The sequence below is a fragment of the Entelurus aequoreus genome, linkage group LG18 (genome assembly GCF_033978785.1).
Source record: "Entelurus aequoreus isolate RoL-2023_Sb linkage group LG18, RoL_Eaeq_v1.1, whole genome shotgun sequence".
Lineage (NCBI taxonomy): Eukaryota > Metazoa > Chordata > Actinopteri > Syngnathiformes > Syngnathidae > Entelurus > Entelurus aequoreus.
Genome location: NC_084748.1, coordinates 40,559,330 through 40,585,018, shown reverse-complemented (window position 1 = coordinate 40,585,018; position 25,689 = coordinate 40,559,330). Strand labels below are relative to the sequence as shown.

Sequence of the window (25,689 nt, the reverse complement as noted above, 5' to 3'; positions counted from 1 at the left end):
AAGTGGGAAAAGAAAATTGATCATGGACACAGCCTCAAAAACTGTGCTGCCATCCGGTTTCTGCAGCAGTTCAAAGGCATTTCGACGGATGGAATTAGTACAGTACCACCACCAAATATAACCTCTGAGGGAAGGGGGATGGTTATAAAACCAGCTGAACCCCCAAAATCTGGTCCAAAGTCCAGAAACCTCTAAGGCAGGGGTGTCAAACACAAATACAGAGTGGGCCAAAATTTAAAACTGAACAAAGCCGCGGGCCAAGGTTGAACAAATTAACCTTTTAATAGGGACCCAAACAAGTTTTGCATTGAATATTGAACAAGCAAGGCTTATATAACTTTATAGGGAGATGCAAAATCGAGTTTCAAATAATAATAATAATAATAATAATGCAATATACACCCCTCTACCACCAAACCCCTATTCCCCCCCGCCCCCCTCCCTCCCTCCGTGATGTATATTGCGGCCCGGAAGAGTTAGAGCCGCATGGGATTCCGGGTATTTGTTCTGTTGTGTTGTGTTTATGTTGTGTTACTGTGCGGATGTTCTCCCAAAATGTGTTTGTCATTCTTGTTTGGTGTGGATTCACAGTGTGGTGTATATTTCTAACAATGTTAAAGTTTTTTTTTTTATACTGGCACCCTCAGTGTAACCTGTATCGCTGAAGATCAAGTATGCCTTGCATTCACTTCCGTGTATGTATGTAACTGGGCCAGTACTCGTTAAAGGGGATGAGAATCGGGAGGGGCACTGAAATTTGGGAGTCTCCCTGTAGGTTTGGCAAGTTTGAGAATTAGTGGTGCACCGTGGCACTGCGTATATAATCGGCGGGCCGGCTCTAGTGTTAATTTGATATCACCTCACGGGCCAAGTGAAATTACACAGCGGGCCAAATTTGGCCGGCGGGCCAGAGTTTGACACCCATGCTCTAGTGCATCCATAGTAGCAACCAGTTTTGAAACTAAAGTTGTTTTCCCAATTAAAAGTAATCTTTCAAGAGAGAATTACAACTGGGTGTTCATCTTAAGACGGGTGAAAGAATGGCTCCGAAGATGACAGCACTGGTGTTCAACCAATGATTTACAATCAAATCTTGATTTCAAAGCAACAAATTCCTTTTTAGTAAGGATTTTTTCGAATGCGACCCAGGCCTCTTTCGTATGTGGATATAATTTCGATATAATGAACAAAAATATAAACGCACCACTTGTTTTTGCTCCCATTTTTCATGGGTTGAACTCAAAGATCTAAAACTTTTACTGTATACACAAAATACCTATTCCTCTTAAATATTGTTCACAAATCTGTCTGAATCTGTGTTAGTAAATGTTTTTTCTTTAGACTTAGACTCAGACAAACTTTAATGATCCACAAGGGAAATTGTTCAAAACAGTAGCTCCGTTACAATGATGGAAAGTGTAAGGATGGAAAGGACAATGCAGGTATAAATAGACTAATATAGCGATAAAAAAATCTAACATATATACGAATATATACATAATATGTGTACAGAATAATATATATACAGATACATTATATTATGTCTATAACATATAAACAATATATACCAATGACCATGTACAATATTACAGTATATACAATATATGCGACAGCAGCAGCATTAAATAGAGAGTAGATCCAGCAGGAAATAGAAAATAGACATTAGAAACATTATAAACAAAGACAAGTAGCTAGCATGTCAGGTGTCAGGTAATAGGCAGATGCCATCTATTGCTGTATGGCGAGTGATTATACAGCTGGATGGAGTGTGGAATGAAGGAATTCTTGAAGGATAATCCATCCACCTCACAGGTGTGGCATATCAAGATGCTGATTAAACAACCTGATTATTGCACAGGTGTGCCTGAGGCTGCTCACAATAAAAGGCCACTCTGAAATGTGCAGTTTTATCACACAGCACAATGCCACAGATGTCGCATGTTTTGAGGGAGCCTGCAGTCGGCATGCTGACAGCAGGAATGTCCACCAGAGCTGATGCCCGTGAATTGAATGTTAATTTCTCTACCATAAGCCGTCTTCAAAGGCGTTTCAGAGAATTTGGCAGCACATCCAAACGGCCACACGGTTTCACGAGGTCTGCGGTTGTAAGGCCGATTGGATGTACTTCCACATTCAGCAGGTGCACCTCCACGATTGTCTGAGATCAGCCACCGGGACAGCTGCTGCAACAATTGGTTTGCATAAACAAATAATTTCTGCACAAACTGTGAGAAACCGCCCCAGAGAAATGCACCTGCGTGCTCGTCGTCCTCATCGCGGTCTCGACCTGACTGCAGTTTTTCCGTCGTAACCGACTTGAGTTGTGAAATGCTCACATTCAATGACGTCTGGCACGTTGGAGAGGTGTTCTCTTCACGGACGAATCCCGTTGCGGACATCGTGGGTGGCGTCGTTTGGGAGAGCGGTTTGCTGATGTCAACGTTGTGAATCGAGTGGCCCATGGTGGGGGTGAGGTTATGGTATTGGCAGGCGTATGTTATGGACATGACGTTAGAGTGCATCCGGCAGTGGAGGCTCCTCTATGGGGTTTTGGGGCATTAGGAGGTTAACCCCTTTACTACTGTTACCCCAGGTGGCCCTTGGCAAAGGCCTAGTACCTGACTGCCCCCTAGCCAGGGATACGGTGAAGACCTCAACGGCGAAGCAGGCGGAAGACGATAGATGTAAGAACCACCACAACGGCTGCGATGGCGGAAGAAGGCACCCCCACATCCATGTGGGCCCAGTTATGGGGAAATAAGGACCCAAGACCTCAACGGTGGAACAGGCGGAGGATGATTGCTAAACCTATGGAGCGTCACAACGTCTGGGATGGCGGATGAAGGCTCCAGCAGAAAAGGGTTCCCAGTCGTCTTGGACTCCATGCCGCTGGACCCTGACCCGGATCTGTCAAGGATCGTGTGGTGACTGTCTTTGCACCAGTCTCCCCACATTAAACAAAGTCACGCACAGGCATCCTCCATAAAGGGATACCCCCCTACCAGGAGGATCGTCATACTCGCTTCGAGTGACCGCCGAGAGAGAGAGAGTTATGGACAACGAACGCAAGTGCATTTTATTGATGGCAATTTTGAATGCACAGAGATACTGTGACGAGATCCTGAGGCCAATCGTTGTGCCATTCACCCGAGACCGTCACCTCATGTTGCAGCATGACGATGCACAGCTCCATGTTGCAAGGATCTGTACACAATTCCTGGAAGCTGAAAACGTCCCAGTTCTTGCATGGCCAGCATACTCATCGGACATGTCACCCATTGAGCATGTTTGGGATGCTGTGGATCGGCATTTATGACAGTGTGTTCCAGTTCCTGCCAATAACCAGCAACTTGGCACAGCCATTGAAGAGGAGTGGACCAACATTCCACAGGCCACAATAGACAACCTGATCAACTCTATGCGAGGGAGATGTGTTGCTGCCAGGCAAACGGTGGTCACACCAGATACTGACTGCTTTTCCGACCACCCCAGACCCCCAGTAAAGCAAAACTGCACTGTGGAAGTTGCTTCCTATCAGTTCCATTGTTAGACACGGCACAGGAGCCAAGCTTGCAGTTTTTAACAATGTTTTAATGTCCATAGAATTTCTCAACAGATTTCTCTCCAGCAGGACGTGACTTTTCAGCCACCTCCGTATCCTCTCTCTCCCCTCCTGCTCCGGACCGCTTACTGTTAAAAACAACAGATTAACACGTACCACCTGTGAAATCTAATCACCTGCCAGCTGTGTCTCGCCGTCAGCACATGCCCCGCCCCTATCCGATGGTGCTCCTCCTCAGCACCATAGACAGAGGCGGTGACCTTTGCTCCTGCAGGCGCGCTGTCCACACCTCCCTCCACATGCACATTTCAGGTTAGCCTTTTATTTTGGGCAGCTTAAGGCACACCAGATCAATAATCATGCAGTTTAATCAGCATCTTGATATGCCTCACCTGTTGGGTGCGATGGATTATCTTGGAAAAGAAGGTTTCCTCACTAACAGATTTAGACGGATTTGTGAACAATTTTTGAGAGGTATAGGTATTTTGTGTATATACTCAAAGTTTTAGATCTTTGACTTCAACTCATGAAAAACGGGAGCAAAAACAAAAGTGTTGCTTTCATATTTTTGTTCAGTATGTGTCCAATGCGACTGCAGTCTGAACGATTGGTTCGCGTTCATATGATCAATATGTCTCATATAATCCATAAGCGTCATAATTGTTTGCCAAAATATACTGTTTTACAAAACCCAAAAAGCAGTGAAGTTGGCACATTGTGTAAATTGTAAATAAAAACAGAATACAAAGATTTGCAAATCAAATTTAACTTATATTCAATTGAATTGACTGCAAAGACAAGATATTTAATGTTCAAACTGGTAAACTTATTTTTATTTTGCAAAAAATCATTAACTTAGAATTTAATGGCAGCTACACTTTGTAAAACATTTGGCACATTGGCATTTGGACTACAGGCAGGCCAGTCTAGTACCCGCACTCTTTTACTACAAAACCCGCTGTTGTAACACGTGCAGAATGTGGCTTGTCATTGTCTTGCTGAAATAAGCAGGGGCGTCCATGAAAAAGACGTTGCTTGGATGGCAACATGTGTTGCTCCAAAACCTGTATGTACCTTTCAGCATTAATGGTGCCTTCAAAAATGTGTAAGTTACCCATGCCTTGGGCACTAATACACCCCCATACCATTACAGATGCTGGCGTTTTAACTTTGCGCCGAGAACAGTCCGGATAGTTCTTTTCTTCTTTGGTCTGGAGGACAAAACGTTCACAGCTCCCAAAAACAATTTTGTAATGTCCATCTTAGATGAGCTCGGGCCCAGCGAAGCCGGCGGCGTTTCTGGGTGTTGTTGATAAATGGCTTTCACTTTGCATAGTAGAGTTTTAACTTGCACTTACAGATGTAGCGACAAACTGTAGTTACTGACAGTGGTTTTCTGAAGTGTTCCTGAGCCCATGTGGTTTTATCCTTTACACACTGATGTCGCTTTTTGATGCAGTACCGCCTGAGGAAACGAAGGTCACAGGCATTTAATGTTGGTTTTGGGCCTGATTTCTCCAGGTTCCCTGAAACTTTTGATATTACGGACCGTAGATGGTGAAATCCCTAAATTCTTTTCAATAGTTCATTGACAAATGTTGTTCTTAAACTGTTCAACAATTTGCTCATGCATTTGTTGACAAAGTGGTGACCCTCGCCCCATCCTTATTTGTGAATGACTGAGCATTTCAGGGAAGCTGCTTTTATACCCAATCATGGCACCCACCTGTTCCCAATTAGCCTGTTCACCTGTGGAATGTTCCAAATAAGTGTTTGATGAGAGAGAAGTAAGTCCACAGCTTGTGTCAAAATTAATTGATTTATGACCCGTGACGGTTTTGAGGGATTTATGACCCGTGACTAATTGATTTATGACCCGTGACGGTCAAAGGTCAAGGTCAAAGGTCAAGTTCAAGGTCAAGTTCAAGGTCAAATTTCACGGTGTTAAATGATTTATGACCCTAGGGGTCAAGTTCAAGGTCAAATTTTACCCGGAAGCGGTTAAGACCGGAACCGGAAGCTAAAACCGGAACCGGAAGCGGCTAAGACCGGAACCGGAACCGGAGGTCAAGTTCAAGGTCAAATTTCACGGTGTTAAATGATTTATGACCCTAGGGGTCAAGTTCAAGGTCAAATTTTACCCGGAAGCGGTTAAGACCGGAACTAATACAGGAAGTAGCTAAAACCGGAAGTAGCTAAACAGGAAGTAGCTAAAACCGGAAGTAGCTAATACAGGAAGTAGCTAAACCGGAAGTAGCTAAAACAGGAAGTGGCTAATACCGGAAGTAGCTAAAACAGGAAGTAGCTAAAACAGGAAGTAGCTAAAACCGGATGTTGTTAAGACGTGAACGTGAATGGGTGTATTGTTGACGTGTGAGAAGCATGTGGTTGGGGGATGCAAAGGAGGAGGGGTGCACGCGGATGCAATTGACGAGTAAAGACTTTGTGAGTACGCTACGGAAACTCGATTTAGTCATGATTAACGAAACTCCGGTGACCATCTATAAAAATAGCGAGTCGGAAACTTACCTCGACGCCCCGCAGAAAAGCAGGATTTTTTTGAATCGTACGTCTTTTCCCCGGAGACTTTCAACTCTGAATGCGGGGTGTTTACACCGGTTGTGGTCGTCCCCATCGTGGCATGGCGCGAGCGTATGGGGGAAATGAAGGACGAGATAGACAACTTGTTTCGAAGCGACTGGAATTGGAAAAGCATGCTGACGTTGAGGACACACCCCCGGCGGAGGACGAAAGGACCACTCCCGCTGCAGTTTTGACCAATCCCCTTTGATTCTAACACAGAGACCAATCCATAACAGATCTCCCGCTTTTTTGGATTGGTAAAGAAAATGCCAAACAATCAGACGCGTAAAGACCTGCATTATAGCACAGATGGACAAACTCGAACCATTCATGAACATGACTAATGAACCATCCACTTACATCACGAATCAATAAATTTAGATTGGGGTATGTTGTTTCTTTATGGGCAAAAATGTTAATGTCTCTTGTTTTTACGTTAGCATTTCAGCTTGCATGCTGGAACCAGTCATTCCGGGCAGTTATCAATAATTTTCATTTAAAATGGTAATACTAACCGTTTTAATAAGGTTATCAATTATACCCTTTATTGTTACATCCCTAGTGCCAACTAACAATAAAGATGGCAACTTTGTTTAGAAATATTTATTTATACCGTAAATGTGCTGTTCGTTACGTTGTTACATGAATGCTAATTACTCTCAAAGTTCTGTCCATTTTATAGCAATGAAAAGTGCTGATAAAAAAAACTAGTAATCAATGTTTTGAGGACGGTCAAAATAGCGGCAATAAATACAAACAACACCAAAGCTTTCTCGATGTGTAAAGAAATGTAGACAAAATTAGCCGGCATACTTTGACTAAAATGTTTTGTTTTTTTTGTTTTTTTTTGACTCAACAGTACATGTACATAGCTTCAGGAATCCATCAGGAATACAAAACACATTAACGTCTTACAAACAACACGCCTTTTGCCTCTAACAATAAACGCTCTAAAACATTTACAAATTAAAACATATAAAGAAAAACATATAATAGTAGAAAAATATTTATAATGTTTGTTCTGCTAAAGAAAGTATATTATATAGGCTAATGTTTTATACATGTGTTTATTTATTTTAAATAACACTTTGTTAAAATATTTCAAGGTATTAGCTATTTTCGAGCACATTTGACAATATGATGATAACCGTGATATTTTGGTCACAATAACTGTGATGTGATTTTATTTTTTTAACATTTCTAATTCACATAAACTTGTTGCAATGCCTCCATATTTGTTTTGTGTTTTAACATTAGGGAATGTCTGTATTGTTTATTATTGTTGTTTGGCACAGTTTATTCCCAACACGCTAAGCGTTTTATTGAAGTACATCACAGATTAACACTCGTACACGTCCGAGAAGGAGTATGAAGAAGCGGAGCTAATTTACTGTTTTTGACCAAATTGCAAGATTTTGTGCCATTTCTTCCAGACAGACCCGTGATGAGCTGACATGGGCTACATTTTTTGATTGATTGATTGATTGATTGAGACTTTTATTAGTAGGTTGCACAGTGAAGTACATATTCCGTACAATTGACCACTAAATGGTAACACCCGAATAAGTTTTTCAACTTGTTTAAGTCGGGGTCCACTTAAATTGATTCATGATACAGATATATACTATCATATATATACTATCATCATAATACAGTCATCACATAAGATAATCACATTGAATTATTTACATTATTTACAATCAGGGGTGTGGAGGGAGGGGGAAGGGGGGGGGGTATGGACATCAAGTAGTGGACATAGAGAGAGAGAGAGAGAGAGAGAGAGAGAGAGAGAGAGAGAGAGAGAGAGAGAGAGAGAGAGAGAGATCAGAAGGTATAAGAAAAATAAAAAGTATCTGCATTTGATTGTTTACATTTGATTATTAGCAATCCGGGGAGGGTGTTAGTTTAGGGTTGTAGCTGCCTGGAGGTGAACTTTTATTGCGGTTTTGAAGGAGGATAGAGATGCCCTTTCTTTTATACCTGTTGGGAGCGCATTCCACATTGATGTGGCATAGAAAGAGAATGAGTTAAGACCTTTGTTAGTTCGGAATATGGGTTTAACGTGGTTAGTGGAGCACCCCCTGGTGTTGTGGTTATGGCGGTCATTTACGTTAAGGAAGTAGTTTGACATGTACTTCGGTATCAGGGAGGTGTAGCGGATTTTATAGACTAGGCTCAGTGCAAGTTGTTTAACTCTGTCCTCCACCTTGAGCCAGCCCACTTTAGAGAAGTGGGTAGGAGTGAGGTGGGATCTGGGGTGGAGGTCTAGAAGTAACCTGACTAGCTTGTTCTGAGATGTTTGGAGTTTAGATTTGAGGGTTTTGGAGGTGCTAGGGTACCAGGAGGTGCATGCGTAATCGAAAAAGGGTTGAACGAGAGTTCCCGCCAGAATCCTCAAGGTGCTTTTGTTGACCAGAGAGGAAATTCTGTAGAGAAATCTCGTTCGTTGGTTAACCTTTTTGATTACCTTGGTTGCCATTTTATCACAGGAAAGGTTAGCCTCTAGAATGGAACCTAGGTAGGTGACCTCATCTTTCCATATGTTAATGTGCATGGTGTGGTCCATCATCCTGTGTAGTATTCTGGTCCATAATATTTCGGGGTGGATGTAAAAATGACAGAAAATAACACCGCACTACAATAGGAAAATTCAATAAGACATAAAGGAATGCTGAATAAATGTAGAATTTATTTTAATTCATATGTTGAGAGAGTAAATGGAGTACGGGGGTTGGGGGAATCCAACAGTTATGTTTATTGTGCAGAATTTTTTTTTTTTTTTAACGAGTAGCCGATGCCCCATCTGTATTATGTTTTCTGAAGAGGCTTACTGTGCCAACCCCTGATCTATACTCTTTTGAACTCCCATGGAAGTTGAGACATTTTAGTCCACGACTTCTTCTAAATTCTTAACTCTGAAGGCCCCGATTTAATGAGTTCAAATACACTAACACCTTGCTCTCCGTCGTTAACACTTAACGATGGCATATTTTGCTCGTGTTTAATTTCTCATTTAAAACCGCTAAATATGTTTGGACCGTGGACCGACCTAAATCAGGACGACTAATAGCCGCTCCACAGGCAACAGAGGTGCCCCTCCCCAGAAGCACACCGCTGTCATGGGACGAACAATGAACTTTCTGTTTAAGTTTTATGGACTTCTGTGACCCATGATGTCTTTAACAGAATCTGTGAACAAATGTACCATATTTCCTTGAATAGCCGCAGGGGCGTTAATTAATTTAAAATCTCCTGTCACTCCTGCGTTTACCGGAAACCGGCGGGATGGCCGTGCATGCGGTAATTATTTTAAAACCTCTTCTCACTCCGGCGTTTACCAAAAGGAATCCATAAAATTTAGGCGTGCGCTTTGAGTGTGATGTAAGCATACCATCATGAAAAGCACATTTAATTAAAAAAAAACGTTATTATGGTCTTACCTGTACTTATAAATGGAGTCCATTTGCAGCTCCTTCTGACCAAAAGCATCGATAACTTGTTTATAGAAGTCTTCCTTATTTTCTTTCTTCAGTTTTAAAAGTCTCTGTTTCGATGGAGATATTCCTTTAATTATTACCTCCTGCTTCGATTGAAAGTCCAGTTTAGAAAACTGTTTTATTTTAGATACCGGTATGTAATCCTCCATGTTAAAAGTTCAGGCAGAGGAAAAAAAAAAAATCTCTTGCTGCGTGTGTTCACTTCTTCTGCAGTACCGGAAGTCGCAAGAAGGATCACTAGCGCGGCAGCGCCCTCTACCACCAGGAGGCGGGAGTCATTTAATGACTTATACAGTATTTCACACACGCAGCTACGGTATATTAATAAAACATAGCTGCTTACTGTTCTCTTTAGCATACTGTACCGGTATTCAATAGCTTGGACCTTAAATCCTACTGAAAAGCTCTTTATCTTTTTTCCTTTGTGCGATTGTAAACTACTGAAAGCAGCTTCCTCCATTTTGAAAATGAGGACAGATGCGTCACTCGTGACGTAACGAATTTGACCCGGTGGAAGTTCTAGCCATATGCTAAATATTTTGCGAAACGAGTTTGACCCGGCGGAAATTATAGACATGTGATAATAAAATTAATATTTTGCGAAACGAATTTGATCCAGCTTCAATAATAAACCGGCGATAAGGCCAAGCATGCGTTAATTATTTTGAGAAACGAGTTTGACCCGGCAGTAATTCTAGACGTGCGAATACTATATTCCCTGCGCCAATTCAAGGAAATACGGTAACCTTTTTTTTCCCCCCCGGTAACACATTAATGACATCCTACGGTATTCACACATTAAAACTGGGTTTTTCAGATAGCAGGTCGGGAGGGGAGTATTTCTATCGATCCGTCTATTAGTTAATAGAAAAAACACACCGTCTAGCCTCAATGTGACTTTTAGGGAAAATTGTCGACATAAACAAAGATTTTTTTCTTTTTAATGACCGTCATTCTGGTCATTCTCCCCTGGAATACTTTCCCCAGGGGAGCTTCACTATATATGACTTACATTAAAAAAGTGCTATCATTGGTACAAGTAAGTAAAGGCTACTACAATCATTGTTGAGTCCAAGTGAAGACAGAAGAAAGTAGTTAATAATGCGTTCTTCCTTACACATCCATCTAAATCATCACTGTTGGGATATTTGAGTGGAATGTCTTCCGCAGGGCAAACATTCTGTCAGTGATTAATGCGCTGTTTTTTTTCAAGCTGACACTTAATTGATGGGAGAAAACAAAGTCCTGCTGGCCACAAGTATAATCACTCGATGGTAATTCAAACCACACAGCCCTTTTTAGAGGAGTGATGGCAGCAGATCAACTGGATAAACGACTTCTTGCCAATGACCAAACACTGATGTTGTTTTTCAACAGCAGACGTTTGAGACTTGGTCATCAGTCACCTGACCCAATGAGTTGCTCCACGCAGGGTGCATCGCATAATTTTTTACAATTAATGTTTATGTAATACAATTTCCTCCACATGGAGAGGAGCCAGATGAGGTGGTTCGGGCATCTGGTCAGGATGCCACCCGAACGCCTCCATAGGGAGGTGTTTAGGGCACGTCCGACCGGTAGGAAGCCACGGGGAAGACCCAGGACACGTTGGGAAGACTATGTCTCCCGGCTGGCCTGGGAACGCCTCGGGATCCCCCGGAAAGAGCTGGACGAAGTAGCTGGGGAGAGGGAAGTCTGGGCTTCCCTGCTTAGGCTGCTGCCCCTGCGACCCGACCTCGGATAAGCGGAAGGAGATGGATGAATAGATGGATAATACAATTTGCCATTACTATTGTGGATTGTCAAGCACAAACGCAAGGATACGACTCTCATGGCCGTGTTAATTGTTTACAGTTCAGTGCGAGCTCCGTCTGGCTGCTCATTCAGCTCGCTGACAGTGATGGAGCGATCATCAGATCGCACGTTTGCTTCACTTTACACTAATTTATCAGAGCACTGGAGAGCAATGGAGTAAGAAAATGAAAAGTATTCGGAAAAGTCTGAGGGAGTGACAGGTTAACATTGCGGTGACGGTCAGCTGGATACACTTGATGATAACAGTTGGTAGCATCTCCAGAAAAAAATATGCAGAAGTCAGCGCAACTGGTGAGCGACGAGCAACGGAAAGAAAACAAAAAATACCAGCATAAACATGAAAAGTATGGAAACCTAACAAATAATTTGACAGATTTGTAAAGCCGACCTTTCATTCAAAGCAGAGGCTCGTCAGACATCTGGATGATGCTGTCTCTATCCTGAGTAGTCTCCCAGTGCCTACCACCGAGAAACATCCCCACATCATGATGCTGCCACCACCATCTGGATGATGCTGTCTCTATCCTGAGTAGTCTCCCAGTGCCTACCACTGAGAAACATCCCCACATCATGATGCTGCCACCACCATCTGGATGATGCTGTCTCTATCCTGAGTAGTCTCCCAGTGCCTACCACCGAGAAACATCCCCACATCATGATGCTGCCACCACCATCTGGATTATGCTGTCTCTATCCTGAGTAGTCTCCCAGTGCCTACCACCGAGAAACATCCCCACATCATGATGCTGCCACCACCATCTGGATGATGCTGTCTCTATCCTGAGTAGTCTTCCAGTGCCTACCACTGGGAAACATCCCCACATCATGATGCTGCCACCACCATCTGGATTATGCTGTCTCTATCCTGAGTTCTGACACTGATCATAAAGGGAGCGGACCGCCACAATCAGACAGTCCGATACCCCATACTCTCTGAGCACTCCCCACAGGACTTCCCGGGGGACACGGTCGCATGCCTTCTCCAAGTCCTATTTTAGCCAAAGTCCGCGAGTTAAACGTTGTCTATATACCTGTGTGCATCTTTCTAAACCCATCATCATCACAAAATGTTTTTTTTATTTAAGAAACTAGATTGTTTTGTTGCTTGGTTTGATTTTTGGGATGGCGTGGCGCAGTTGGGAGAGTGGCTGTGCCAGCAATCTGAGGGTTCCCAGTTCGATCCCCACCTTCTACCAACCTCGCCACGTCCGTTGTGTCCTTGAGCAAGACATTTCACCCTTGCTCCTGATGGGTCGTGGTTAGGGCCTCGCATGGCAGCTCCCGCCATCAGTGTGCGAATGTGTGTGTGAGTGTGGAAATACTGTCAAAGCGCTTTGAGCACCTTGAAGCTAGAAAAGCGCTATACAAGTATGTGGAGGGAGGTGTGACCTTTGCTCCTGCAGGCAGCGCCGGCCACACCTCCCTCCACAAAGTATAACCCATTTACCATTTTATTGCTGCTATTTTGACTCTCCTATATTTACACGCAAATTTGATTTTGTTTATGTTTGTTTTTATTGGCACTTTGCCTGTCCTTGCAAAATAGTTGTTTTTTTAGCAACCTAATTAGCATCAGTTACAGTATTAATAGATATTTTTGAATAAAGTAGTCATATTTATTGTTAGTTGGCGCATGGCTAAAAATATTTTTGAGGGCTAAATTATGTTACTGAGATAATTTAGGACCAAAACACTTAAAACAAGTAAAACACTAACATAAAATCTGCTTAGTGAGAAGAATTGTCTTTTTAGACAAAAAATAAGCAAATATCACCCTTATTTGAGATATTTAATCTTACTTAGATTTCAGTTTTTGCAGTGTAAACCAGATCAAACTTACTCAAAATCAAGTATCAAAATTGAACAGAGGGAAATAACATTAAGTAGTTTCAAAGCCCAACATGAAAAATCCCCCAATTCATTCACTTTCCACGAGCTTTGAATAAATGTTCCCTCAGAAACTATTTAATTTCAACAATTTGTATTTTTAATTTTTTTTTGCTATTTTCCTGCCACCCAACACCATACACGTCCAAATCCTACACTGCAAAAAGTCAGTGTTCAAAAACAAGAAAAAAAAAATACAAAAACGAGGGGTATTTTATTTGAACTAAGCAAAATTATTTGCCAATAGAACAAGAAAATTTGGCTTGTCAAGACTTTCCAAACAAGTAACATTAGCTAACCTCAATGGACCCAAAAATCCCTTAAAATAAGTATATTCTCACTAATAAAAAGTGCACTTTTCTTGGTAGAAAAAAAAAAAAAAGAGAGACCTTTTTGCTCAATATGTTGAAAAATATTCTTAAATTACGTAATTGCTAGTGCCATTATCTTGACATAATGATATGCGCTCGGCATTACATTTCTTGAAACCAGCAAACTTATACTAAAAACTATTGTATTGTTCTTAATGGAAAGGCAACAAGGCAACCGCTTGTTACTCTCGGGGTCTCCTAGCCGCTCAGGCAAATCATATGGTCTAAAAATGCATTTTTCCATCGACAACATGACATCATCGCGCCAAGTGCGTGCTCTTTCAGTCAATTAGTGCGCATATATACAGCCCGGCCCCCGGCCAAATTGTTTTAAATTGTAATTTTGAAGAATTTATCTGAACGTGCATTTGTTCAAAATTGTTTGAAATATCACATGTTAAATGTTTAAATACTAACTGTCAGTTTACTGTACTGTGCCAACTGTACTACTATATGCACTGCAAACACTGAAATCTAAGTAAGATTAAATATCTCAAATAAGGGTGATATTTGCTTATTTTCTGTCTGATAAGATCATTCTTCTCACTAAGCAGATTTTATGTTAGTGTTTTACTTGTTTTAAGGGTTTTGGTCCTGAATGATCTCAGTAAGATATTACAGCTTGTTGCTGAGATTTGATGACCTATATTGAATAAAACATGCATCAAGTGTTGCAAAGCTGTGTCATCAACACTCACAATTATAAAACTATGTTTTTTAAGTAATAATTTCTTACTTCAAGTATGAAAAAAAAAAATCATAATTTTGACACAATTGTGTCTCATAATTAAAACAGATGACAGCCAAATGGACTTTGCTGTTTTATTTTCAATGAAACAATAGAAAATACGTACTCATATAGTAGTACAGTTGGCACAGTACAGTAAAATGACAGTTAATATTGAAACATTTAACATGTGACATTTCTAACAATTTTGAACAGAAATAGTTCATGCACATTCAGATAAATTCCTCAAAATTACAATATAATTGACTGAAAGAGCACGCACCTGGCGCGATGATGTCATGTTGTCGATGGAAAAATGCATTTTTAGACCATATGATTTGCCTGAGCGGCTAGGAGACCCCGAGAGTAACAAGTGGTTGCCTTGTTGCCTTTCCATTAAGAAAAATAAACTAGTTTTTAGCGTAAGTTTGCTGGTTTCAAGAAATGTAATGCCGAGCGCATATCATTATGTCTGTCATGTCTGTGTGATCATGTTTTGTTTTAGTCATGTTCGGTTTTGTTTTTGGACTCTTTGTGCACTTTTGTTTGTTTTGTCACCATAGCAACCCATTAATTTTCCACCTGTCATGTCACGCACCTGTTTCACGTTTTGAGTCACGCACCTGTTTTCACTAATCATGTCACTATTATTCAAGCCCATTGTTGCCAGGAAGTCAGGCTGGCGACATCACACTCTCTACACACCCTTATGATCCATGCTGCTCTTTTTCATGCCCTTTCCTCGTTCAAGTGAGTTTTCTTTATTCATGCCATAGTTTATACGTTTTGTTTTTTGTCTATAGTTCTGCCTTTGTGCGAGTTTTTGTTTTTATAGCCAAGTTTTGTACTTCCGCCATTGTGCCCGCCTTCTAGTGATGGGTTGATGAGGCCTCATGAAGCGTTTCGACACATTGCAAAACTGTATTGATACTGTGTCGATACTGTGTCACTAAATACTGACATCTGCTGGACATTAAAAATCCCTACAGGCAACCTATGGACCGACTCAACTGACACTGATTTTATGACCTAGTATATACACAATAATATAAACCAAGTCATTGTATTTCATTTAGGATTATTTCATATCTTCATTTAAATAAAAATATATTTTTATCTTTTTTAGATACAGTCAATAAATAATGTGAACATGTATCGTGACTAGTCTGGTAGAAGGAGGGGATTGAACCCCAGTAACCAGCAACCCTCCGATTGCTGGCACGGCCACTCTACCAACTTCGCCACGCCGTCATTCCTGTACCTCTCTCTAGTAACAGTAGTGATGGGTCCGGCAACACAGATGCATCGGACTCTTTGCATGCGTCGAGCTCATAGAGCGAAACCCTGTGTCGGTGCGCGTACCGCTTTTAGAAAGTCACGTGACCGATCATGAGCTGCTTTGGTCACGTGACCGATACGCAAACTGTATCGCACTGACGCCTCCTCTGTGCCCTGTGAGCAGCGTTCCCTCTAAGGTGCGCGCCTGCGCAATTGCGCACTGCTCAAGCGTCCTCCGCGCACAGCAAATATATGCCGCGCACCAAATCAAACCCATCTGAATCCTAAACAAAATAAACACATTTATTCTGTGTAATTTTGAAATGCAACTTTGAGTGACAGTGACAACAAGCGGCCCTAACGGTGTTCGTCAACAACACGCATTGCGCCGCTTCCTAATAAACACAGTTTGGCGCGCAGGCGTCAGTGCGATACAGTTCGCGTATCGGTCACGTGACCGGAACAGCTCATGAGCGGTCACGTGACCAGAAAAGCTCGTGTTCGGTCACGTGACTTTCTAAAAGCGATACGCGCACCGACACAGGGTATCGCTCTATGAGCTCGACGCATGCGCCGATGCATCGGTGTTGCCGGACCCATCACTAGTGCCTTCTGTTTATTCCTTTTTTAAATGTGTTAAAATTAAATATGTATTCACCTGCACGCCATGTCTGTTCCATATCATTTGCACCACGGGAGAACAAACCACGCCATAGTCCAAGTCTTGACAATGTCGAGATAATGGCACTAGCATTTACGTAATTTAAGAATATTTTTCAACATATTGCGCAAAAAGGTCTCTCTTTTTTTTTCTACCAAGAAAAGTGCACTTATTAGTGAGAATATACTTATTTTAAGGTATTTTTGGGTTCATTGAGGTTAGCTAATTTTACTTGTTTTTGAACGTCTTGACAAGCCGAATTTTCTTGTTCTATTGGCAGATAATTTTGCTTAATTCAAATAAAATACCCCTAATTTTTTATTTTTTTTTTCTTGTTTTTGAACACTGACTTTTTGCAGTGTGAGTACGTATTTTCTATTGTTTCATTGGAAATAAAACAGCAAAGTCAATTTGGCTGTCATCTGTTTTAATGATGAGACACAATTGTGTCAAAATCATGATTTATTTTTTTCATGCTTGAAATAAGAAATTATTACTTTTTAAAAAAAAAAAGTAGTTTTATACTTGTGAGTGTTGACGACACAGCTTTGCAACAGTTGATATTTTAGTTTCAAGCATGTTTTACTCAACATACCTCAGCAACAAGCTGTAATATCTTACTGAGATCGTTTAGGACCCAAACCCTTAAAACACGTAAAACATTTTAACATAAAATCTGCTTAGTGAGAAGACTGATCTTATCAGACAGAAAATAAGCAAATATCACCCTTATTTGAGATATTTCATCCTACTTAGATTTCAGTTTTTGCAGACGGGTTTTTTTTTGCTTCGGGACACGTTCCTAAACCGTACCTATTGGGGTTTCCCTTGACCACCTTGTCTAAATGATCTCCACTGAGTGCAGCATTTGAGCCTGAGCATAAAGCTGTGCCAAAGTGACACTCATGAAATGAACCAGGAAATATAGCCAGCTTGTTTGCCAAGTAGAAACCCGATGTGAGCCAAAAGCATGGATTTTTTTTGTTTTTTTCTGCTGACACAAACTTCCTTCGCCTTCCACTTTTGGTATCCCATCACTTTACTTCCACCTTCCTTTTAATGCTTCATTATTTTATTTTATTTTTTTACCCATGACCACCGTTTTCTTTTGTGTCCCTCTCCCAGATTATGGTGTTGACCGATCCAGAGTTTGAGAGCAGTGTACTCATCAGCACGGACGAGGGAGCCAGTTTCCAGAAGTACCGCCTCACTTTCTACATCCTCAGCCTTTTGTTCCACCCCACTGAAGAGGACTGGGCCTTGGCCTACAGTCACGACCAGAAGGTGACTAAATACTATCTTGTTTCTTTGAGATCCACCCAGAATAATTGCAAACAGGGAAGAAATTATGGGCCCGCTGGCAATGCAAGCAGGTGTTGACTGTTAGTGTGCTAACGTTAGCATGTTAGCACGCTAACAATAAAGTTGTAATTTTTTTGCCAAAGTTATGCTATTTTGTCTGATTGCACAGCCGTATACCTTGCAGTCATACAATTTGGTATTTAAAACATGCTAATTGTATGCATGTTTACATTAGCATCAGGGCCGGCCCGTGGCATAGGCCGTATAGGCAAATGCTAAGGGCGCCGTCCATCAGGGGGCGCCACGCCAGTGCCACAAATGTTGGAGGAAAAACCAAAAAAAAAGTTGGTACTATTATTTCTAAATACATAAAATAATCCCACGTTAATTAAAATGCAAAGTAAAGCCTATTTAATAGAAATATTATTTGTTACAACATTACGCCCCCCCTCCCCCGGCACGCCCCCTCCCTTCCCGTATCATGACTCTTTTTGGACGTCACCACATAAAAAAAATCAACACAAGATGTCAAAACGGCCAAAACTGTCAGGTGCCCAGGGGAGAAAAGAAGAGGAGAAACGAGAAAAAGACAGAGGTAGCAGGTAGGTAACGTTAGCCTACATGAAATTATTTGTCTGTTACAGAATGTGATAGTAACCTCACCTGTCTTTTTAGCATTAAGCTAATGTTACATGATTCGGCAATTGCTAATCAAAAAATAGCTAGTTCTGTTTTAACGTCGGGTTAATATTGTGGAGGGGGATAAATTGTTATGTAAAATAATAATGTAACGTTAGGTAATTACAGTACTCCCTGGTGTACAGTAATTTGTAAGTCATTCTAGTTAATGCAATATTAAAAAGCACAAATAGAGAACTCTGTAGGATCCCCTTTTTTTGTAATATAGTTGTTAAAGTCATACTGGTTTGATATCTTGTTTTGTGCAGTGCCTTATTTATATTGTATTTTTAATTTATTTTATGCAACTTGTTGACACGTTTTATTTTGTGTTTACGTATGTAAAAAATATTGTATTTCATATATTCATTTTTTATTTTTTGTATTCATTTATTTATCCATATATTTTTTTTATCTTGTTAACTATTCTGATTGTTAATTTGCTTTCTTTAAGTAAAAAAAAGGTCACAGACAAAGCTATTCGGTTTCTTGTGAGTATATACACTTCACTGCCGATGTGGGGGGGCGCCACCTAAAATCTTGCCTAGGGCGCCAGATTGGTTAAGGCCGGGCTTGATTAGCATGCTAGCATGCTAACATTAACGTGCTAGCTTTTTGAGCTAATTTTGCAATCGTTTACCCTACAGTCATATAACCTGGTATGTGACACTTGTTAGCGTGCTAACGTTAAAGTGCTAACTTGTTTTGCAAATTGTACACGTTTTTACTCTAATTCCCCAGCCATAGACCTTAGAGTCATATAACTTGGTATGTGACGCAAGCTAACTTTTAGGATACTATCTTTAGCTTGCTAACATGCTAACATTAGCATGCTAACTTTTGCAACCGTTTACACTACAGTCATATAACTTGGTATGTGACACTTGTTAACTGTTAGCACTTTAATGTTAGCATGCTAACGTTCGCACGCTAACAGTTAACAAGTAGCATATACAAAGTTATATGACTCTGGGCTAAACGGTTGCAAAAGTTAGCATGCTAATGTTAGCAAGCTGCAGATAGCATCCTAAAAGTTAGCTTGTGTCACATACCAAGTTATATGACTCTAAGGTGTATGGCTGGGGAATTAGAATAAAAATTGTAACATTTTTAAAAAAGTTAGCACTTTAATGTTAGCTTGCCAATGTTAGCACGCTAACTTTTTATTTTCAAATGTTACACGTTTTACTCTTATTCCCCAGCCATACACATTAGAGTCATATAACTTGGTATGTGACACAAGCTAACTTTTAGGATGCTATCCTTAGCTTGCTAACATTAGCAAGCTAACTTTTGCAACCGTTTACACTACAGTCATATAACTTGGTATGTGACACTTGTTAACTGTTAGCACTTTAATGTTAGCATGCTAACGTTAGCACGCTAACAGTTAACAGGTAACATACACCAAGTTATATGACTCTGGGCTAAACGGTTGCAAAAGTTAGCATGCTAATGTTAGCAAGCTACAGATAGCATCCTAAAAGTTAGCTTGTGTCACATACCAAGTTATATGACTCTAAGGTGTATGGCTGGGGAATTAGAGTAAAAATTGTAAAATTTGAAAAAAAGTTAGCACTTTAATGTTAGCATGCTAATGTTAGCACGCTACCTTTTTTTTCAAATTTTAGACATTTTACTCGTATTCCCCAGCCATACACCTTAGTCATATAACTTGGTATGTGACACAAGCTATTTTTAAGGATGTTATCCTTAGCTTGCTAACATGCTAACATTAGCATGCTAACTTTTGCAACCGTTTAGCCCAGAGTCATATAACTTGGTACATGACACTTGTAAACTGTTAGCGTGCTAACATTAAAGTGTTAACTTGTTTTGCAAATTTTACACGTTTTACTCTAATTCCCCAGCCATACACCTTAGAGTCATATAACTTGGTATGTGACACAAGCTAACTTTTAGGATGCTATCCTTAGCTTGTTAACATGTTAACATTAGCATGCTAACTTTTGCAACCGTTTAGCCCATAGTCATATAACTTGGTATGTGACACTTATTAACTGTTAGCGTGCTAACATTAGCATGCTAACATTAAAGTGCTAACTTTTTTTTGCAAATTTTACACGTTTTACTGTAATTCTCCAGCCATACACCTTAGAGTCATATAACGTGGTATGTGACGCAAGCTAACTTTTAGGATGCTATCCTTAGCTTGTTAACATGCTAACATTAGCATGCTAACTTTTGCAACCGTTTAGCCCATAGTCATATAACTTGGTATGTGACACTTATTAACTGTTAGCGTGCTAACATTAGCATGCTAACATTAAAGTGCTAACTTTTTTTGGAAAATTTTACACGTTTTACTCTAATTCCCCAGCCATACACCTTAGTCATATAACTTGGTATGTGACGCAAGCTAACTTTTAGGATGCTATCCGTAGCTTGATAACATTAGCATGCTAACTTTTGCAAACCATTTAGCCCAGAGTCATATAACTGTTCGCGTGCAAATGATACCATGCTAGCAAGCTAACTTCGGCTTGCTAACTTTTTCATCGATTTTTACACTTTTTCTGTATTTCCGCAACCATACACCTTTGAGTCGTATAACTTGTTTTATGAAAGATGCTGACTGTTATCATGCTATCGTTAGCACACACATGCTACATGTTAGCATTTTTATGTAAACATGCTATTGATTTAGGCTAGCTCTGTGGCTCATTTTTTTCCCGTTCCACCTAAAACTCATGGATTCAGACACTTTGCACCATCTAATAAGTACGGTGGCTTCCGGCGACCCCCGGCCAGAGGCCCATGGCACAGATAGCAGGCCCATCAAAATTTCCGTGGGCATTTTGTAGTTGCATAATATAGTTGCACAAGATCACTTTCTATTGCCACATCCACTCCTGTTTGTGATTGCCTCTTTTGTCCTTCATTCAGCATATTTTTCATCATATTGGCCACAAAGAGTTTCAGAAAATGTGCTCTTACACTGAAATTAAAACATAATCACCATGAAACAACTTGGGCTGCAGCTATTGTTTCTGTTTTTTTTGGTTTGTTTGATTAATCGGGTAATGAAACACATTTTATAGCCTAGAAGCCTCCGACCGTTTTTCTTCTAAAAGATACTTTTACGAAATAGAAATGGCAGATTTTGTAGCTTCACTATAAAATGTTGATTTTACAGTGAAAAAATGTCAGCGCAGTCATCTGCATCTTTAATTTCAGTAAGAATTTATGCGCCCGGGCCGTGACGGCACCTTAACCGTAATGTGAACACAGAAATGAAGCACCACCCACCTGAACGACGCGCACAGCAGGTGTTTGCTGCAGGGATGTCGCCTCTTCTCACGGCAATAAAATAGTCCTTTTTTTGTCGGGAGAACAACTTGCCATGGCTTTGAACCTGATATTTCCATAAGGTTGACTTTCCTTTGTCCATTTCTGCTCGTTAGTGGCTCATGAATAACAAGTGAAGTGCAGCCAAGTTCCCCCCGCTACGGCACTGCCCGGGGGGTCAAAATGGATGCGTGTGAGTTAATCGGCCCTTAAAAAAATGGGTGCCGTTCTTGAAATTTATAGTTAACGCGTTATTATGGCGTTAACTTTGACATCCCATATATATATATATATATATATATATATATATATATATATATATATATATATATATATATTGCCAAAAGTATTTGGCCACCTGCCTTGACTCGCATATAAACTTGAAGTGCCATCCCATGATTTGGTATCCTGGATCATTCAAAGTTCCTTTCACTGGAACTAAGGGGCCAAGCCCAACTCCTAAAAAAACAACCCCACATCATAATTCCTCCTCCACCAAATTTCACACTCGGCACAATGCAGTCTGAAATGTAGCGTTCTCCTGGCAACCTCCAAACCCAGACTCGTCCATCAGATTGCCAGATGGAAAAGCGTGATTCATCAGTCCAGAGAAGGCGTCTCCACTGCTCTAGAGTCCAGTGGCGACGTGCTTTACACCACTGCATCCCACGCTTAACATTGGACTTGGTGATGTATGGCTTAGATGCAGCTGCTCGGCCATGGAAACCCATTCCACGAAGCTCTCTGCGTACTGTACGTGGGCTAATTGGAAGGTCACATGAAGTTTGTAGCTCTGTAGCAACTGACTGTGCAGGAAGTCTTTGCACTATGCGCTTCAGCATCCGCCGACACCTCTCTGTCAGTTTACATGGCCTACCACTTGGTGGCTGAGTTGCTGTTGTTCCCCAACTTTTCACTTTTCTTATAATAAAGTTGGCTTTGGAATATTTAGGAGCGAGGAAATTTCACGACTGGACTTGTTGCACAGGTGGCATCCTATGACAGTTCCACGCTGGAAATCACAGAGAGCGGCCCATTCTTTCACAAATGTTTGTCGAAACAGTCTCCATGTCTAAGTGCTTGATTTTATACACCGGCCCAAGTGATTAGGACACCTGATGAGTGACCAAATACTTTTGGCAATATATATATATATATATATATATATATATATATATATATATATATATATATATATATATATATATATATATATATATATATATATATATATATATATATATGTATATGTATATATATATATATAATTAGAGATGTCCGATAATATCGGACTGCCGATATTATCGGCCGATAAATGCTTTAAAATGTGATATCGGAAATTATCGGTATCGGTTTCAAAAAGTAAAATGTATGACTTTTTAAAACGCCGCTGTACGGAGTGGTACACGGACGTAGGGAGAAGTACAGAGCGCCAATAAACCTTAAAGGCACTGCCTTTGCGTGTCGGCCCAATCACATAATATCTACGGCTTTTCCCACACACAAGTGAATGCAAGGCATACTTGGTCAACAGCCATACAGGTCACACTGAGGGTGACCGTATAAACAACTTTAACACTGTTACTAATATGCGCCACACTGTGAACCCACACCAAACAAGAATGACAAACACATTTCGGGAGGACATCCGCACCGTAACACAACATGAACACAACAGAACAAATACCCAGAACCCCTTGCAGCACTAACTCTTCCGGGACGCTACAATATACACCCCCCGCTTCCCCCCACCCCCCACCCCACCCCCCCCAACCCCGCCCACCTCAACCTCCTCATGCTCTCTCAGGGAGAGCATGTCCCAAATTCCAAGCTGCTGTTTTGAGGCATGTTAAAAAAAAGAATGCACTTTGTGACTTCAATAATAAATATGGCAGTGCCATGTTGGCATTTTTTTTCTTCCATAACTTGAGTTGATTTATTTTGGAAAACCTAGCGGGGCATCACAACAAAATTAGGCATAATAATGTGTTAATTCCACAACTATATATATCTGTATCAGTTGATATCGGAATCGGTAACTAAAGAGTTGGACAATATCGGGATATCGGATATCACCATTATCGGACATCTCTAATATATATATATATATATATATATATAATTTCTAAATGTCTGTATTTTTCACAATTACTAAAATTAAATTAGACTCAAGTTTGATTTTTTTTTTAAATTGTTGAACATAAATAAAGTGTGACATTTCATGTAATTGGGGGGTCTTCCAAATAAAGGGGCAGCCCTGCACACGTTGCATTTAGAAGAGGTGCAACCAGCTTGCAATCAAATCGCACGCTGATTGCCTCGCAGGATCAATTGCACTAACATTGATTCCTCTCTCTGATTAAATACACCTCAGTAATGAAAGCTGGCGATGCGTCAAGCAGTAAAGTTCAAGAAGGCGGCGCACGTCTTTGGCAACTCAGCCCTAACTAGACAGTCGGGGTCAGCGCGTGCACTCGGTTTTTCGCGTCATCATAATCAACACCTTGGCACCTCGAGAAGAATCATCGGAAGATTACCGCTTCTGCTTGACTCATTTTTCATTCCCCCTGCTAAATGTGTCATCTGCATATTGCCGCCGCCTCCTCAGGGTAGTTAGAAAGAAAATATGTTCCTCTTATAATAAGTCAAAAGTGCTTTTCACAGATGTCCGTGGTCTCTTCATTCCCTCACAGCCTCGACCGTTCATTTTGACATTCAAGCCAGCAGCGAGTGGCTTTTAAATGGTCATTTTCAGCTCGTAACTGGCTAATAGTGTTCAGACTGTGTCAGTCTGAATTTAATCAGCAGTACTTTGATGTCTGGGAAAGTACATCCCTGAGGACTTAAATGAAGAAATGAAAAGATATTCCTTCACAAATGTATAGGGGGACAAATAGGATCGAGCAGGTGGTTTTATTTTGTTTTGTCCGAACTCCCTTTTTTCTGACTTTAACCTTTACGTATTATTCTCGTCAAATGTCACACATTTGTGACCCACAGCAGAAAAAAATAGTTTTACTGTTTTTTTGGGGGGTTTTTTTGCCGGGAATCTTATGTATTTCTAAAAGGAATCAAAAATACCGTATTTTTCTGACTATAAGGCGCACTTAAAGGCCTACTGAAATGAAATGTTTTTATTTAAACGGGGATAGCAGATCCATTCTGTGTGTCATACTTGATCATTTCGCGATATTGCCATATTTTTGCTGAAAGGATTTAGTAGAGAACATCGACGATAAAGTTCGCAACTTTTGGTCGCTGATAAAAAAAGCCTTGCCTGTACCGGAAGTAGCGTGACGTCATAGGTTGAAAGGCTCCTCACATTTCCCCATTGTTTACAATGCAGCGAGAGCGATTCGGACCGAGAAAGCGACGATTACCCCATTAATTTGAGCGAGGATGAAAGATTTGTGGATGAGGTACGTGAGAGTGAAGGACTAGAGTGCAGTGCAGGACGTATCTTTTTTCGCTCTGACCGTAACTTATGTACAAGGGTTCATTGGATTCCACATTTTCTCCTTTTTCTATTGTGGATCACGGATTTGTATTTTAAACCACCTCGGATACTATATCCTCTTGAAAATGAGAGTCGAGAACGCGAAATGGACATTCACTGTGACTTTTATCTCCACGACAATACATCGGCGAAGCACTTTAGCTACGGAGCTAACGTGATAGCATCGTGCTTAACTGCATATAGAAACAAAAGAAATAAACCCCTGACTGGAAGGATAGACAGAAAATCAACAATACTATCAAACCATGGACCTGTAACTACACGGTTAATGCTTAACAATGCTGTTGCTAACGACGCCATTGAAGCTAACTTAGCAACGGGACCTCACAGAGCTATGTTAAAAACATTAGCTATCCACCTACGCCAGCCCTCATCTGCTCATCAACACCCGTGCTCACCTGCGTTCCAGCGATCGACGGAGCAACGAAGGACTTCACCCGATCATAGATGCGGTCGGCGGCCCGGAGACTGAGGAAGTCAAGGTGAGGTCGGCGGCTAGCGC

The 25,689-nt window shown here is 40.8% G+C and overlaps 1 protein-coding gene across 4 annotated transcripts in view; it reads left to right on the top strand.

Annotated features, from left to right (window-relative positions):
- sorcs3a (sortilin related VPS10 domain containing receptor 3a) overlaps positions 1-25,689 on the top strand; it is a 712,571-nt gene that overhangs the window by 377,665 nt on the left and 309,217 nt on the right. For all 4 annotated transcript variants that reach the window (XM_062027155.1, XM_062027158.1, XM_062027156.1 and 1 more), the window contains exon 4: positions 17,507-17,665. In XM_062027155.1, coding sequence (XP_061883139.1) covers positions 17,507-17,665 — 159 coding nt within the window. The remainder of the gene's footprint in view (positions 1-17,506; positions 17,666-25,689) is intronic.